The 19,678-nt window shown below is 37.7% G+C and overlaps 1 protein-coding gene across 1 annotated transcript in view; it reads right to left on the bottom strand.

The window, feature by feature from the left end:
- LOC109223341 (DEAD-box ATP-dependent RNA helicase 3, chloroplastic) overlaps positions 17,494-19,678 on the bottom strand; it is a 9,377-nt gene continuing 7,192 nt past the window's right edge. Inside the window, exons 7-10 of the mRNA XM_019387604.1 lie at positions 19,019-19,162; positions 18,783-18,878; positions 18,388-18,653; positions 17,494-18,116 (exon numbers count right to left, since the gene is read on the bottom strand). Coding sequence (XP_019243149.1) covers positions 18,041-18,116; positions 18,388-18,653; positions 18,783-18,878; positions 19,019-19,162 — 582 coding nt within the window. The 3' untranslated portion in view covers positions 17,494-18,040. The remainder of the gene's footprint in view (positions 18,117-18,387; positions 18,654-18,782; positions 18,879-19,018; positions 19,163-19,678) is intronic.

The following is a 19,678-nucleotide window of genomic DNA, read 5'->3' as shown; positions in this document are numbered from 1 at the left end:
AATTGACCCTTATTGTCCGTCACCTATAATGGCGCCAAAATATAAATTTAAGTTCATTTTCGTAAAGTTCTGAAACAAGAATTTAAAGTGATCTAAAGTGCAAAACTAAAATTGAAGAGTTTTACCATAGGAAGAAGACAGGGAACTTGAGTTGAGATGATTAATTTATACTTTGTTCCTTGAGTTAATATTTTTTCTTGAATATAAATATTGATTATTTCTCTAAATGTTATTCTCAAAATCAATTAAAATAAGTCTTCTCTCGAATAACTTTAGTCTGATGATTCTAGTAATATAGTGAAGGGTAGCAGTATAGTCACTGCATGGGTATGTGTGCGCGACGCACACTCATGTATTGGTCTCTGTAATTTCTGGTAACTTCTCCAATTACTCCCCCGAATGACCCCGAACCTCACTCGAGCCTCCTAAGACACTTTCAAAAATCTCGATATGTCCAATCACACTATACTGACCTATATATGGTCTCGAAACATGAAGCGAAGCATAAATACTCAAATCAAAAGCTAAGGTCAGCATAAGCCTAAAAACTCTAATTTACACGCAATGGTGCCGAAACACCACCGAACCTCTCGAGTTCCAAATCAATCATCCTGCAGGTCCCAAAATATTATATGAACCTACTAAAAGTCTTATAATATGCAACGACACACAAATACTCAAAAAGGGGTTGGGTTGTTACATGGTGTTACTTTAGAGTTCTAATATTAAAGTTATGAGCTTTAGATTATTTTTTTTACTACAACAACTAAACTAAATGTGTTTGAGGGTGTTTCAAGAGTCTTTGAAATAGCTTTAAACTTTAAATATTCTTGATACTCCTTTCTTCTTATGTGACTAAAAAAAAAGATAAGATTTTTGTTGGATTCGAGTGTTTCAAAGACACTGAAATTAGTTAAAAGTAATGAACTTTAGAATCTTGATACTTGAGGGGTAACACAATAAATTGTTCATTTATTGGTATTAAAGCAAGAGAGAGAAACATAAGTCGGTTATAAGTAGGCAGAAGAAATTTCAAAATGATATATTTGTTACGAAACTTAGCTCAAAGTAACAATATAAAACAAGAAGATAAGTAGAATAAGAGAAGAAGAGATAACTTTCTTATTTCATCAAGTGTTCAAGTGTGTACAATGTGGTGTCAAAACCCTATATTTATAGGATTACATAGAGGCATACAAAAGAATGACATAAACATGACATTAAACATTTGAGATCATGGAGGAAGATCATGTGGAGGTTATGGAGGTGTGGGAGTTACAACTATAATGGTGAGAAGTAGTGGGAGTTATCTACATAATGGAGAAGAGTAGTGGGAGTAACTTCTTTAGGAGTTATAGACATCCACTACAAAATATAATATTTCATAACACTCCCCCTTGGATATCTATAGATAATGTGCCTCGTTAAAACCTTACTAAGAAAAAATCCTATGGGAAAAAATCTTAGTGAAGGAAAAAGAGTACACATATCTTGTAATATGCATTATTTGCTGCCTCATTAAAAACCTTGCCAAAAAAATCCAGTGGGATAAAATCTTAGCTAAGGGAAAAAGAGTACAGCGTGTATTTGCCTCCCCTTGATGAAAACATCACTTTATTCTTCGGAGACGACGAATTCCAAGTCTCTAATATTGAGATCCGCAATGCATGTGAAGAAGTTTGTCAAATTATCACTTGAACAAATTTATTGAAGAACTTTGGTGAATGTCCTTTATTTTGTCTCCTTCGATGGTCCTTCTTTCAATTGAGTTATGCATGCAGTATCATTTTCAATGTAATTGGAACCTTGTTGAATATCACAATATGGCATTACCCTCATATACAAATAGATTGATTCAAGAACGAATTTCAGAAAATGCCTGCATTTCCATAACCAACAAAACCTTGACAATAATTGTTAGAATAAACAAATTTATATCAAAGATTCCTTTCGCAATATAACACTAATCGTATTTCGATATCTCCATATAGCCTTTATACTTTCAGCTGTTGGAACTATCCGTCCAACTTCATATTTTTCAGATGAAGTCAATTTTCATTGCATATTTTTCATTTGGCTAATCATTTACCTGTCCAAATTCCATGACAGATTTGAGCTCAAGATCCTCGTCAACATTAATAGTATTGAGCGCCACATTATATCAACAATATTGTCGACGATCATTTTACGTCGGTTCCATCATCGGTCAATAAAGACATAACTTATCGAGATCTCATTATTTTCAGGTACCTGAGCCTCTCCCATGAGGTCTTATAAAATGTTATGTCATGGTGCTCTTATAAAGCACTTGCCTCCTTATTATGACCATCTTGAACATTTGCTCCTCTCCTTCTTCAAGGAGTTTTATCTTTGGAACCGATTAGTCTATTACGCTTCATGAGTTCCATAGACTATGTCCATCATGGACTTTATTCTATTTGGAGCATTAGTAGCTGAAATATGACATTTAGTTTGGGTCAGCAAATGCGCATGGAAATATTTTGCAAATGAATTATCACTTGAACTTCAAGTTCATATTTTCTTGTACGAGGATCTAAGTGTACTCATAATAATTCATTCCATGTATTACTTTTTCAGCTGCTCATTTTCTCCCCTAATATTGGGATCACCAACACATATCCCCAACCTTCTTTGGGGACCAATCTTTGTGCATTGTGGTGGCACAATTAAATCATATAGTACATCCATATTTCTAGATGAAAATATTTGGTTCCTGACCTAGAACCAATTGTGATGGGGAGAATTTATCATAACTTGTTGGCTAGATGCGTACAAGTGTTGTTGTATATTAAATAATATACTTAATACAAAATTTCTATTTGGAGTTTGTTCTCATAACCAATGGTTTAGTTATAATTGGAGGCATACAATTTCTACTAAACCAACTTAGATTTAAACCAGCATTATCATCACAATTTACATTCTGAAATTGTACTCTAATAATTTGAGCAAGCAACCTTGCAAAAGCCAAATTGCAAGTTGATAACCAACACACATGTGACCATACAATAGATGCATCTATTAAAATCATATAATAGTAAACGGTCCACATGGCAGGTGACTGGGCCCGTATATATATCACCTTCTATTCGTTCCAGAAATCAAGAGATTCAATCCCAACTTTAACTGGTATATCATGAGAATAAGCAGCACAAGAGAATTCTTGAAGAATCTTCTATTTCTTCAATATATGCCAATGTGAATTCTCAATTAATTTTCGCATCTATAAACCGGGATGGCTAACCGGACATACCAGCTGATATTTATTTCAGTAAACATTTAATTTACTATGGCATGTGATTTCATCATCATGCTTATACATCTGTAGTACAAATAGAAAAAAAGTCGGGTAACATTTCATATTTACCCGGTATGTTATAGTAATATGAAGATAGACAATCTTCCTTTCATTTATAGTCTCAATATGCCAACCACTTTGGTTAATACATTTGAAACTCAAAAAGTTTCTTTTGAGACTTATTACTGTATTGGGGAAAATTATATTTATATATAAAGGTGACGTGTCAAGACACGTGGATTAGTCAAATGGTCAAAGAATCGCAATTAGCCACGAGTCAGGAGAAAGAGGAAGAGGAACGGGACATCAGCCAAGTAACACGACGCCCGTACCCATTTAAGTCATTTATATCCGAGAATCAGAAGGAATGAATCTGACAATAGAAAAGAGTGCAGATGCGGCATTTAATGAGCATTAAATGCTGAATACGTTAGAGAATATATTCTGAATGTAATGATTTGTAACGTAGCATTCAATGTCTTTAATTACTCATAATAGCCTCATTATGATTCGAGCAAAACGTATATTCTCAAAGGTACCTATAAAAAGGAGATATATGATCAGTTGTAAGGGCACAAAAAAATCATCTGAATATACTTTGGTTTACTTGCTTTATTCAATTATATCCTGGCTATTCAAATCACTTTCTTTTATATATTCTTGCGATTATCAGTAACCCGTGTTCTTCTAAAATATAGCTTTAGTCAAAATTTTATTTTTTGGTTAAACAAATTGGTTACGTTATCGGGAATCTGATAATCCATTTTATTTTAGCCTAACTTCCCTTGTTGCGTCAACCATGTCGAACAACAATGACAACATTCAGGGAAATCAAGAAAATCAAACAACCCAGCAACTTCAGGGAGATCCACAGAACAATAACGTACTGATTACTTCTCCACAAGGCTCTCCACGGCGGTCTCGTGAAGGCACTCCTGATGGGTCTCATACAGATGGACAAGCTCAATTCGAGAATGTTGAAACTATGGATGAGGCTTTGCAAAAACTTATTGCCTCTCAAGTCAATAAAGCTCTTCAGGCTTTTGTTAGCCAATTACCTGCTGCACCACCTACACCCACACCAAATAATAACACTCTAGAGAACCCTCGTTCCAGACTCGTTAATTCAGGTATCGGTGGAACCCCCAGCAAATCACAGGAGGGAGAACCAGGTAATTTAGTTAATTCTGATTTACAGAATTTAGTACTAACGTTGCAGAAACAGCTCAAGGACCAAAGTGACCGCATAGAGCAAATACCCGGGGTGCCACCAGTGATCAAAGGGGTAGATATGGATAAATATTCACAACAACCTTGGAAGCCAAGTGCTGCTCCCCTTCCAATCCCAAAGAAATTCAAAATGCCTGAGATGCCAAAATACGATGGAACAACAGACCCGCGAGACCACGTGACTGCATTCACAACAGGCATAAAAGGCAATGATTTGACTAAGCAGGAGATCGAATCTATATTAGTCAAAAAATTTGGTGAAACACTCACTAAGGGTGCACTAACATGGTATTTTCTTTTACCCGAAAATTCTATAAATTCTTTTGCTGAGCTTGCAGATTCTTTCATCAAAGCACACTCGGGAGCCCAAAAAGTCGAAAAAAGAATGGGAGATATTTTCAAGATCAAACAAGGGGACTCAGAATTGCTTAGGGAATTTGTGGATAGATTTCAGCGTGAAAGAATGACATTGCCACGGGTTCCGGATAACTAGGCAACTATAGCATTCACGAGCAATTTGAATGAAAAAAGCTCAGAAGCTACGAGGTGACTCAAGGAAAACCTTCGAGAATTCCCAGCTACAACATGGAATGATGTTTACAATCGTTATAGCACAAAACTGAGGATTGAATAAGATATTATTTCACGACATCAAAAAGAAGAAAAGGTAAGCTCAAGACGGGCTGAAAACAAAAAAAGGTCCGGTAAAAACAGGTACGAGCCATACATGGGACCTGCGGGAAGAGACTCACGGTCAAAACAGGATAATTAGAGGTACGATCACAGATCAAGGAATAGAGAGTCAGGCTCATCATCAAGATTTGGGAGTGACCGAAGCGCACGTGAGCCATGAGACAGTAATGGAGGTCTAAAGGCATGGTTTGGCGGTTATAATTTCAACGTGAGCACTTCTGAACTCGTGGCTGTTTTAAGAAGCATGGGAGATAAGGTACGGTGGCCCAAGGAAATGAGATCAAATCCAAACAGACGAAACCCTGATCATTGGTGTGAATTTCATAACGATCATGGGCATAAAACAGCAGATTGCAGGTTTTTGCAGGGTGAAGTTGATCATTTGTTAAAACAAGGATATCTCAATGAGTTATTTAGTGAGAAAGGTAAACAAGCATACATGAAGAACAGGTAGGAGCCTCCAAAACCACCTTCTCCCAAGAGAACTGTCAACGTTATAAGTGGGGGTGAAGAGATCAATGGCGTATCATATAAAAAGGTTTCTAAAGTAACAATTACCCACGGGAAGCGGCCTCGACATGTCTTGGAGGAAGAAAATATTACGTTCGATGATGCAGATACCGAGGGTCTATTAACTCCACATAACAACACACTGGTAATATCTTTACTTGTACATGACACTAACGTGAAACGAGTTTTAATTGATCCAGGTAGTTCCGTGAACATTATTTTGGTAAGAGTATTACGTGAGATGCAACCTGAAGATAACGTGATACCAAAGGCGTATACTCTATCTGGATTTGATAATTATAGTGTTGTCACAAAAGGAGAGGTAACACTCACCACATTCGCTGAAGGAGTCGTCAAAGATACAAAGTTCCAGGTGGTAGATATGGAGATGGCTTACAACATGATTCTTGGGAGACCATGGATCCACGAAATGGATGATGTTCCTTCAACCTTGCATCAAGTTATTAAATTTCCGGCGCCATGGGGAATATGTCAAATCAGGGGGGATCAACAAACATCCAGGAGCATCAACTCCGTGGCTAATTTAAATGCGAAGGGTGAAGAGAAATAGCAATTACAGAATTCAGTTAAGGATAACTTAACATCAACCTCAACTGAACAAGGGCAAACGGATGTGGATTCAAGGCCTGATTCCATTCAAGAATCACAGGAAAATGAAAATATCAAAACGACGATAGAAGAGCTGGAGGCAGTGGTTTTGTTTATACATTGGCCAGAAAGAAAAGTGTATATAGGAGCCAATCTCAGCCCGGATATGAAATGTAAGTTGATAGAATTTTTAAAAGCTAACACAGATTGTTTTGCTTGGTCCCATTATGATATGACGGGTATACCACCGGAGGTAATGACTCATAAGTTGAATGAAGACCCATCTCATCCACCTATCAAACAAAAGAAGAGAAAGCAGGGCACTTTCAAAAACCAGGTGATTCAGGATGAGGTACACAAATTGTTAAAGAATGGGTCTATTCGCGAGGTAAAGTATCCTGAGTGGTTAGCCAACACTGTTGTGGTACCTAAAAAGAATGGTAAATGGCGAGTCTGTGTAGACTATACAGATCTTAACAAAGCTTGTCCTAAAGACTCTTTTCCATTACCCCACATAGATTAAACAATTGATGTTACTGCAGGGCATGAGTTGTTAAGTTTTTTAGATGCATATTCAGGTTATGATCAGATCAAAATGGATCCGGGAGATGAAGAAAAAACTTCATTCATAACAAACAGGGGGACTTACTGTTATAAAGTAATGCCTTTTGGTCTAAAGAATGCAGGAGCAACGTATCAGAGGTTAGTTACCAAAATAAAGAGCATTTGGGAAAAACTATGGAGGTATATATAGATGATATGCTCGTTAAAATTCAGCATTCAGGAGATCATATATCGCATCTGTCTGAAACTTTTAAAATTTTGCGGAAATTTAATATGAAGTTAAATCCCGAAAAATGTGCATTTGGTGTTGCATCAAGTAAGTTCTTAGGTTTTCTTGTTTCTAACCGTGGTATTGAGGTGAATCCTGCACAGATTAAGGCCATTGAAGAAATCCCTGATATACTCTCGAGCAAGAAAGAAGTTCAAAGATTAACAGGGAGGATTGCAGCCTTGGGAAGATTCATTTCTAAATCATCAGAGAAGTGCTTTAAATTCTTCTCAGCTCTTAAGAAGCAGGATCATTTTGAATGGAACGAAGAGTGTCAGCAAGCACTCAGGAATTTGAAAGCATACTTATCGAATCCACCGTTGCTAGCAAAACCAAAGGCTGGGGAAAGATTGCTCATTTACCTTGCTGTTTCAGAAGTAGCGGTAAGTGCGGTTTTGGTTCGAGAAGAACAAGGTAAACAATCCCCTATCTATTATGTTAGTAAATCTTTGTTAGATGCGGAAACGCGGTATCCTCAATTGGAAAAGCTTGCACTCGCATTAATCATGGCATCTAGGAAATTAAGGCCTTACTTTCAGTGTCATCCTATTGCTGTAGTAACCGCCTACCCTTTGCGTAATATATTACATAAGCATGAATTATCAGAGTAGGTTGGCTAAGTGGGCAATAGAGTTAAGTGAATACGAAATCACGTACCAACCTAGAACTGCTATAAAATCACAAGTGTTAGCTGATTTCGTGGCTGATTTTAGCCACGGGATGCAATTAGAAGCAGAAAAAGAATTACAGGTGCTCAATGGAGCTAATCCAGGAACTTGGACTTTATTCGCTGATGGTTCATCTAACGTAAAAGGTGCAGGTTTAGGGATTGTTTTAGTACCACCTACGGGTGAAACCATTCGACAAGCTATCAAATGTCATTCTATAACTAACAATGAGGCAGAGTATGAGGCTGTGATTGCAGGTTTAGAATTGGCACGAGAACTTGGCATAAATCAGATTATAATCAAAAGCGATTCACAACTCGTGGTTAATCAAATGCTGGGGACTTATGCAGCCAGGGAAACAAGGATGCAACAGTATTTAGAAAAGGTGCAGGAATTAATAAAGCAGTTTCAAACCTGGAAAGTTATGCAAATACCAAGGGATGAAAATCTCGAGGCAGACGCCTTAGCTAATCTCGCATCTGCACCTGATGTGGCAAGTGATGCAAACACCTCAGTCATTCATTTATTTCATTCAGTTCTCAACCCTGACAAGAATGAGGTAAATTTTAATAATTTAACTTGGGATTGGAGGAACGAGATTGTTGCTTTTTTGCAGTATGGAACCGTCCCTGATGACAAGAAAAAAGCTCATGCGCTTCGAAAAAAGGCTGCTCGGTATTGCTTAAGTCAGGGCAACCTATATCGTAAAATGTTCGGTGGCCCCTTAGCCAGATGCCTCGGACCCTCTCAAACGGAGTATGTAATGAGGGAAATACACGAGGGGCATTGTGGGAATCACGCAGGAGGAAGATCGCTGGTAAGAACCTTAATTAGGGCAGGTTATTACTGGCCTAAAATGGAAGAAGAAGCAGAAAGTTTCGTGGCTAAATGTGATAAATGTCAAAGGTACGGTAACAATATGCATAGATCCGCGGAGTTATTACATCCGGTTATCGCACCATGGCCATTTATGAAATGGGGAATGGATATCGTGGGTCCATTGCCACAAGCGAAAGGACAGGTAAAATTTCTGCTCGTACTCACTGATTATTTTACTAAATGGGTAGAGGCAGGAGCATTCAAACAGGTACGAGAAAAGGAAGTCAGAGATTTTACTTGGCGCAATATCATATGCCGATTCGGTGTACCAAAGGAAATCGTATGTGATAATGGCCCTCAGTTTATAGGAGCTCAAATCACAGAATTTTTTCAAAGCTGGCAAATTAAAAGGATTACATCAACACCTTATCATCCGGTGGGTAATGGGCAAGCAGAGTCAACAAACAAGATTATCATCAACAATTTGAAGAAGCGTTTAGAAGAGTCAAAAGGAAATTGGCCAGAAGTATTACCTGGTGTTTTATGGGCATATCGCACCACAACAAAAACAAGTACGGGAGAAACACCATTTTCGTTGGTTTATGGAGCAGAAGCTTTAATTCCAGTCGAGATGGGAGAGCCAAGTACGAGGTTTGCACATGCAACAGACGAGTCTAATAATGAAGAAATGCGGGTAAGTCTCGATTTACTTGAAGGAAGAAGGGAAGCTGCATTAATAAGAATGGCAGCCCAAAAGCAAGTCATAGAACGGTACTATAACCGGAAAGCACGCCTCAAATTTTTCAAAATTGGGGACTTTGTGCTCAAAAAGGTTTTTCAATCTACAAAGACAGCTAATGCGGGAAAATTAAGTCCAACATGGGAAGGACCCTATAGGATTAGTGGCATTGCAGGTAAAGGAGCATATGAGTTGGAGACAATGGATGGCAAAATACTACCTTCGCATTAGAACGTTGTTCACCTGAAGAGATACTATTTCTAAGGAATACCCACGGTCAGGTACCCATCTTTTGAAGTTTATTTTTTGATGAATTGTTAAAATTTTACTAACGATTTTAGATGATAGGCAAAAAAGCTAACCCGTACTAGATGATGAGTCACGACCTGAAAGGCACACGGAATAAACTAAAATTCTTGGCCTAGGGTTACAATTATTCTGATAGAAATACAAACGGGTTAAGCAGTCTTCATTTAAAATCGCACCTCCGAGTCCCGTATGTTTTTCCTTTTCAGGAAAAGGACCAAATGAGAGAAGCAATCAAGTGCTCGAGACTTCATACTTCAACGCTCAAACACTTGGGGGACTACATAATACACACGAGTATGTGTTATAAAGAAGGCAAAGAAGATTGAGGAGAAATCAAGCCTGAAAAAGTCAAGTGCAGAGTAAAAGTTACAAAGTCACGAGCCAAGGCCAAAGAAAACCTTACTGTAGTTAGGGTAAAAGCCATGTACTAAAACGAGTTATAAAGAAAAACCTCGTGTTTTTATTATTCTGAAACGGGTTATGAAGAAAAACCTCGTGTTTGTAATCTAATGATAAATCTGTTACAAGAAAAACAGTTACGAGAAAGTTATAGATGTAATTCAAATACATGTAAAACATTATTCAAAACTAGACAAAGTTCAAATAAAAACTTGTCAATGTTATTCCAGAAGAAACATGTGTGTTCCTATTTCTTTATCGTATGTTAACACCAATATGAAGTTGAGACGTCTTCTTCATTAAGTGTCGAAATATAAAAGGGCCCTCTTTTATAAAACTCATGTTTACTTTAGCTATTCATGAAGTTAACAAAAGCATTTTCTAAAGAATAAAAATGCAGATTATTCTATAAGTCCTTAGAAATAAAGGCAAGAATAAAATAAATAGAAGTTTAAGATAGTATTGAGAAAACTTCTAAAAATATTAAAAAGCTTAAGACTAAGTAAGAACTTAGTCAAAAAACTATGAATTGTTTATACAAAATGCCCCATAAAAGACTTGGGGACTTGCATTCCAAAAACCAACCCTCAAATGAAGCTAAGGGTTTGACTAAGAAGATGTGGGAACTGAAGAAGATGCATCAACAGCAACGAGCTCAACTTGGACAGGAGCATCAACGGTTGCGGGTTGATCTTGATTCACAGCAACATGCTCAACTTGAGCAAGAGCATCAGCAGATGTGGTTTCAACCTGGCTTGTGGCAGTAGGTTCGATTGGGCTTGAAGAAGATGTGATACTCGTATGAGCTTCAACCACGGGAGCTTCAATCACGGGAGAAGGAAAGTCCTATGTTTGCTGAGCTTGTTCAATGGTCGCATTAACCTTAGCTAATTCTGACTCCGGGTCGAAGTTTTCTTGCCCAGCTTCAATTAGGGGATCACGACATGAATTCAAAAAAGCCCAACTTATCTCAACATTAAATTTTTCTTCAAGGATCTCGTAATCCTTTTCCTAAGCAGCAACCTCATTCTTGAGCTCTTCATTTTCGGACAAGGCAGAATTACAAGAAGCTTGAAGGGAAGCATGAGAGCTCTCTAAAGCACGTATCTTATCAGCAGAGACTCTAAGGTCTTCTTGTGTTTGGGCTAAGTTTTGCATAAGCTCCCCAGCATAAACTTCTTAACATAGCCTTCAACGCCCTGTTCTCCTTGCTAGCCTTAGATAGTTGTTCTGAAAAGGAGGATTCAAGGCGTTCTTTTTCTTTCTCAGCTTGGCTCAAGGAAGCCTTGATCACCGCTTGCTCCGAAGTTAATGCTCGCACTTGCTGTTCCAATGTACTCCTACTCTCTTGTAAATCCTCCATGTTAATTTGAGCACTATCAAACTATTCCTTCCAATTGTTTGCTTCCAACTAAGAATCGCGTGCTACCTTCTCCAAGAGGGAGATTCTGTTCATCAGCTCAGTGCCAATAAGATTGGCCTAAGGAAAAAGGAAGGGAAATAAGAATCTTGAGGGTAAAAAATTTTACAAAGTAAAGAAGAGAAAGAAAGAAAATACCTTCAAAGTGGTATGCACTATGTCATTCATTAAAGTCAGGCTGCTATGGCTCTCTAGTTTTGCTTTCTCGATTGGGCCAATTAAAGGCTCAAGCCAAACGTCAGCTTGACCTGACTTTCTCAAGAGGCTGCTATCAGTAGGGACTTCAATAGTAACGCTCCTCATAGCAGTACTTCTACTCGAAAAACCCACCTCCGTATGGTAAACGATAGGTGGGGGAATTATTAAGGGAGGAGCGGTGGAAGGAGTAAAAATAGTAGAGGGAGGAACAGAGACAGTTGAGGCAGGTAAAGAAAGAATCACAGGTGCGGGAGTTGAAAAGGAAGATAAGGGAAGTTCATCTAAAACAGGCCCTAAGTTGCCACTACCAAAACCACTGATAAAAAACTGGTCAATGGACTCACGAGTATCATGTAAAGTGACGTCATCATCGGGAATAATAACAGGGGTATCAACAGGCTCGGAGAGAGGAAGACGAGGTGATATTTCAGCTTTGTTGTCAGATACGACACGTCTTCTAGCTCGTGGTCTCATCACCAGGGAGCCTCCTTCATCCTTTTCTTCTGAGTCTTCTTCTTCAGTAGCTTTTCTTTTGCAGAAGAAGAACCCAAGACTATTTCTCGGGCTGAAGAGGTACGAGTACCCAAAGAGTCACAAGAGGCCGCAACTGCCTCAGCAGTAATCCCTCGAATAGCAAATCCTGATAAAAAGAAGGAAAAAAGTTAGAACAATAAGAGAAAATATTTATATACGTGAAAGATAAAATAGAAACTCTTACCATAAGTCTTTACTTTCCAACCGTAACGGTTGGAAAGGTTTTTCCATGACCTACCCTCCATTGGAGCGGTCCTCAATAATTTTTCTACCCAACCACGGAAGTTGGCCACATTCTCCACAACACCCATGGTCGCTGAGAAAAGAAAAGAAGCGACATTAGAGAAATTAATAAGCTTGAAAGAAAAAGGCACGAGAAAGATATAACACTTACGTGCAAAGTTCCACTTCTCAGGGAAGGGAATGTTATCTTCACCCCACTAAACCAGCAGTGGCGGCAGCAACAAATCGAGCATACCACCCACGGTCTTTATCATCTTCGGGGCTCACTAAAACCCTCTTGCTCCCGGCTGCTAGGGTAAAAACTCCATTAAGGAAAAGCCTAGGGGAGTAGAGGTGAATTAGGTGGGGGAAAGTAAATCCAACATCTGTCATGTTGGCGAGGTGCCTCAAGCAGGCGACAGCCCTCCAAACAATTGGACCAATTTGACCCAAACAAACATTGAAAAAATGGCAAAAATCTAGAATGACCGAGTCAATGGCTGGTTTAAACCCTAGAGTGAAAGGGTATGTATAAACAAAGGAGAATCCAATCATGTAGGAAGTGATCCTCTGATTTGGATTGGGAATGATAATTGGAAAATCACTACTCCAGTGACAGTCCTTACGAACTATAGGAGCTAATATTTCTGTAATCTGAGTAGGGAAAGCATCGGCACGATCTAAAGTAGCGACTTGGTTCCTAAGAGATTCCCTATCATGGTGAAAAAATAGTTTCGTTGGAACTATCTCTTCAACTAGAGGTTCTCGTAAGGGCTCAGAAGGTTCTTTGTTCCTAGAAGAAGACCTTTGAGAAAAGGAACCTCTAGTTCTCGAAGAGGGACCAGAACTAGGAGAAGGCGTGGATGAGCTACCACCGCGAGCAGACCCCAAGCTACGGAGTCTACCCCATCTTCTATGCCTAATGGGGGCATTGGGGAAGTTATCTAAAATAGGGGTTCTCCTAGGGTTAGGGTTTGGTGAAGTCATGACGAAGAAAATTAAAGTGAAGAAGAAATGAATAGAGATTTGAAGAATTGAAGTGTTCGATACGCTTTATGTGGTAAAAGACAAGTAAAGAAGTTATATTTATACTGATGGGTAACCGGCAAAAGGAAAAAGTACAATGAAGGAAGGGCCATAATAATGATAACTAACACTTCGTGAACAGGAAAGCCGAAAAGAAAGCCTAAGAAAGTGCTGTGAAATTGTAAAACCAATAGGAGGGTGACACGTGTGTAACGTATTAAATGGAAGTGATAATTGAAGCGTCAATTTTGTCAGAGCATTAATGGTGACAAAAATTCTCTTTTAATGAAATCCACTTCCCAAACATTCAACTGATGAATAAATGGAAAGTGGGGGGACTATCTGTATTGGGGAAAATTATATTTATATATAAAGGTGACGTGTCAAGACACGTGGATTAGTCAAATGGTCAAAGAATCGCAATTAGCCACGAGTCAGGAGTTACAACAGATACGAGCAAAGAAACAGGAAGAGGCACGGGACATCAGACAAGTAACACGGCGCCCGTACCTATTTAAGTCATTTATATCCGAGAATCAGAAGGAATGAATCTGACAATAGAAAAGAGTGCAGATACGGCATTTAATGAGCATTAAATGCTGAATACGTTAGAGAATATATTCTGAATGTAATGATTGTGTAACGTAGAATTCAATGTCTTTAGTTACTCATAATAGCCTCATTATGATTCGAGCAAAACGTATATTCTCAAAGGTTCAAAGGTACCTATAAAAAGAAGATATATGATCAGTTGTAAGGACACAAAAAAATCATCTGAATATACTTTGGTTTACTTGCTTTATTCAATTATATCCTGGCTATTCAAATTACTTTCTTTTATATATTCTTGCGATTAGCAGTAACCCGTGTTCTTCTAAAATATAGTTTTAGTTAAAATTCCATTTTTGGTTAAACAATATCAATGTCAAGAACAATTTCATTCATCCGGGAAGTAACAAATTAGTTCTTCCAGATTGTACTACAAGATCTTTTGTCACACCATTCATATGGCAAATGTCTCCTTCACGGAGAAAATCATATCATAATAAATTGTCATGGTCAAAGTCATCATAAGCAAAACCATTTCTTGCTTTAAGTTTGCCTTTAATAACTTTTTATAAGGCATGGCAATTGGCGTACCTCATGTACGCGACCAATGATATATTCATGTAACCACATTGTAATATTCGTTATCTTTATTTCTCTCAAACCTCTCTTAGAGGTGAGTTGTGGTATTTATCGAACCATGCATAAGCACATTCTTATGCATAATTTTTATCACATATATATTTTCACACTCACTTCAAGAATGAGTCTGCATTTACAATGCTTATCACAAGTCGCATTCTGTCAAAAAATGGACTATAATCGTCTGAGCATGCCTCATATTTACAGACCATATTGATACACAATTCCTTCACCTTTGAAAGGATCATTTTGAGAACCCTTATTGTTCTCCTTTTACAATTACCATAATGATGACTGTTATTATTTGAGCACGCCCACATTCATTGGTCAACCTTATCTTTATTTAGACTTATTATGCACCGTTATCACATTCACTTCAAGAATGGAGCAAATCAAGTGGGACAAACTTCATGCTTTTTCATGAAAAATATATTATTTTTCTTTAGTCATCATTATATCATCAATATGGTGCATTGGGACTCAAACCTAATGCCTTACGCATATAAGGCATGTTAGGCCATAATGAGTTGGGACTCAAATCTAACTCTTGTCATCATAGAGCATCAGGACTCAAACCCGATGTCTTACCCTTATACAATGGCATAATAAGTCTAACTGGACTCACCCTTGAGCCTTTCATGATATACTACTTTATAATAATCAGTTTTTTTTTTTCCTGAATTTTAATGAAAGATCACATTGATCTTTTTCACGAACAACCACATGATCAAACATAAAGGAAATAAAACTATCTTAGTTATACAAAATTTATTTTGACCACAACTAAATTTAAATTCTTATTTTTTTTAAGATTAATTAGAAACCTTCTTAATAGTTAACAATTCCATAATCTTGACTTGCAAACTGTCGGAGCAGTACATATGGGAGATGATGTCAAGGCATCGTAATATGCTCTTGTTAGTCACTCTAAAGCAGGTACTCCATATGTATATATCTGCACAAATGAAATCAAATTATTAAGTAACATAAATTAAAACAAGTCTTAAGTATTAACGTAAGTTAATTGCAGAATTCATGGCAACTGAGAAATGATACTCCCTGTATAACAAAAGCAAACACAATATTGATATGGCAGCGAAATGCCCAGATTTTCACGGGCTCAACCAAATTGATTCAAGGTTGTAGCTCCCATGGAAGGCTTCCAATCACTTATAGAAAATATAAGAAGAATATAGCTATTCGTGCTGATAACATGTTACGAAACTTAGCTCAAAGTAACAATATAAAACAAGAAGATAAGTAGAATAAGAGAAGAAGAGATAACTTTCTTATTTCATCAAGTGTTCAAGTGTGTACAATGTGGTGCCAAAACAATCTATTTATAGGATTACATAGAGGCATACAAAAGAATGCCATAAACATGACATTAAACATTTGAGATCATGGAGGAAGATCATGTGGAGGTTATGGAGGTGTGGGAGTTACAACTATAATGGTGAGAAGTAGTGGGAGTTATCTACATAATGGAGAAGAGTAGTGGGAGTAACTTCTTTAGGAGTTATAGACATCCACTACAAAATATAATATTTCATAACAATATTTTTATTGTTCTCTTAATTTATTGAGTTGTTGTTCTCTATTTATGTTAGACCTCTTAAATGGGTCGATCCGATCCGGACCCGAACTCGTTGACTTTTGGCCTGTGGGTCCTTAACCGAGCCGACCCGATTTACTTTCTTAAAGTGGCCGGTCCGGATTTGACCCGTTAATCAAAACATGTTGACCCGACCTGGACCAGTAACCCGGGCCCTAATGGGTCGAATCTAATTTAATTTAAAAAGTTAAAAACTAATAAATGATAAAAATTTCAAACTTTATACATATATACAAACTTGAAATTACTACATGTCCTTGAAGCCAATTAGAATAAAAATGAAAGAAAACCCATATTTTATTAACATTAAAATTTGAGAAAGATATGGAATTTGAATATTTCTATAATAGTCTAAAATATATGGAATTCGCCTATTTCGACAAGACGCCTCGTAGTGTGTGATACTATATTCTTTCTTCAATGTTTGAATCCAATTTTTTACCACTTGTCTGAATATATATATGAGTTGGTTCGGGCCGGTTGACCCGTGGGTCAGCTACCGCTTCAGGTCCAGTCCGATTCAGTGGGTCAAAATATTATAGCCCGGCTCAGGCCCCTTAAATTAATGGGTTGGTCCGGTTAGAGTTTTATGGGTCATGGACCGATTAAAGGGTTAATTTTAATGGGTTATATGGGCCGGTTCGTGGGTCGACCCCGCCCATTTGATAGGTCCAATTTAAGCTGAGTTCTAGGAATATTAAAATAGAAAGAAACACACCTTTTGAAATTTTGTCGAGAAATTTTATACGCATGAAGAAGGGAGCAAATGTTTTTTCCTTGGGTAACGTAGGATTGAGGGAGAAAAGGAAATAAAGAAGACAAGGAAAGATAAAATGTAATACCAAATATGGTAGTAGGAAAGAAAGTACATGGGTAGAAAACAAAACTTAATAATCATGTATTCATCATTCCATAATTGGCTTTTCATGCACGTATTTTAAAAAGTATCTATCATATCTCAACTAAATGTATAAAAATATCATATGCAAATACATATAAGGTGTTGTTTAAAACTCCACGAAGCGCTGCAAATTCCCTAGTTAATATTATAAAGAAAATTACATCTTACCTCTTTGATGAAGGTCTACTTTTCAAGGGTCATTGCAGGATGAAAACGTCAGTTGATCAGTGATGGGAAAGGAGATTGATTTTTAACAATATTGAGAGATGAAAATGATTTTCACCCATGCAGAAACGGAGGCTATTTAGTTCACTACCACAAGTACTAGTCCTACTACAATGCATCTTGCTTACAATATCAGAGCGCATAACGTGCCAGCTCTTAACATGATACAAATTGGCAACACTCTGCAGTGCAACAAATTTCGACTGTAGGAGATTTATATCTTACACCTCATTCACCTACAACATCAATAAACTATAACGACTAGGAGAATATTACTGGAACTAAACTAGGAGAATATTACTGGAACTAAGTACCAAAAATACACAAGTTTGAAAAATAGAAAATAAACCGACATGGCAAAAAATTAAACCATGAGGAGGGCCATGTGAAGCTTTTAGGAGATGGTGCTGGAGGGAACAATCTAGGATCTTGCAGTTGCTCTGATGATATGCTGCTTCAGCATTATACTCCCATCTTTTTTACCTCTTCGGTGCTGGCTTTGTCAGGAAATAGGTCAGCATACGATGTTCAGGGATGGCAGGAATTGTCAGCCGGCAGGCAGGATGATGACGCAACCTACAGACCTAATAGTCCCTTTTGTTAGGGCATTCAGATGCTCGGTGACCACTGCGTCCACAACTGAAACATGCACCGCCAAATCTGTAATAGAAACCAAAATGTTATCATGTTAGGTCAAGTTTCATAGATGATGAAAATGTGAGCAATTGACAATGTAATGCTGATAATCCTTTCCCTCATACAATAATTCCAGCAAAAACTGTTTTTTCTTTTTTATCTGGATTAATTCCCAGGACTAAGCTGACGATGCAGTTCAAAAGAGGCAGTTGATGCAAGAAATAAAAGAAATAAGATATATAATAGAAATAAAAAATCAAATCAAATTGTACGCACACACATATGAGAAACAAACCTGTCTCTGCTTCCTCCAGATGAAGGCCTGCTAGTGCGCCTATCACCACCAATGAGCCAATCACTTCCTCCTCTTCTCGTTCGGCCACCTCGTTGCCTAAAGTCATTCCCCCAATTATCATCATCATTGTCAGAGAAACGACCACTAGACAAACCCCGGGAATTTCTGCCTCTACGGTCCCTAAAACCTCCTCGTGCCCCCCGACTATTGCTTGAAAACTTCCCGTAGAAATCACTAGCTGGCCCATCATCTTGTAAAGCAGGTAACTGCAAGACACAGGATAGCAAAGATTACATCTTATCCTATCTCAGATTTAACAGTTAACAGCAAAAAAAACTGTGTGCAGGATAAATCACATATACAAGTACCATAGTAAGAATCAAATTTAAGTTAACCTTAGTAATCTTGGAAATAGTATTTCCAGGTGGTAACTCCTGATTTAGTAGATCTGCTGCAATTTCCTCAGGAAGATCAAATACAGCCCCCTGAACCTGATATCAAAATAGGTCAAATGGTTCTGTTTAGAGCAAAGACACTGAGAAGAGGATCAGAAGAAGAGACATCACATCTCCCTAGCGGCGTCAGCAATGTGGAATATCAAGTAAACTCATTAGCATATTGGGTTACATACCCTTTCATCTGCAATAACGTGAATTTTGCCAACTTCATCGGCAGCTGGTGAATAAACATCAGCGAGGAAACCAGTAACCGATCTTGCCGACAGGAATCCTCTGGAATTTACAGAATCACGTGTCAGCTGCAATGTTATCCACCCCTGCAGTGGAAATATGCTTGCTGATCAATAAATATGCAATGGGAGTTTATTTTAAATGGAGGCATAAAAAAAATTAAAAAAATGGATCAAACTCCCAGGTCATGCTTACTTATAGCTTGTTTGGCCAAGCTTCTTTTTGGCCAAAAGTGCTTTTTTTTGGGCCAAAAGCACTTTTGGCCAAAAATTGAGGTGTTTGGTCAAGCTTTTGGAAGGAAAAAAAAAGTGCTTTTGAGGAGAAGCAGAAGCAGTTTTGGAGAAGCAGAAAAAAGTAGCTTCTCTCCAAAAGCACTTTTTTGAGAAGCACTTTTGAGAAAAATACACTTAAAAGCAGTTTTTTAAAGCTCGGCCAAACACTAATTGCTGCTCAGAAGTGTTTTTCAAACTAATTAGCCAAACACAAACTGTTTCTCACCAAAAGTACATTTGAGAAAAGCACTTTTGAAAAAAAGCACTTCTCAAAATAAGCTGATTTTTGCAGCTTGGCCAAACGGGCTATTAGACTAGCAATTTTTCAGA

This window comes from Nicotiana attenuata, chromosome 3 (genome assembly GCF_001879085.1).
Source record: "Nicotiana attenuata strain UT chromosome 3, NIATTr2, whole genome shotgun sequence".
NCBI lineage: Eukaryota > Viridiplantae > Streptophyta > Magnoliopsida > Solanales > Solanaceae > Nicotiana > Nicotiana attenuata.
This window is presented reverse-complemented; position numbering and strand designations above follow the sequence as displayed.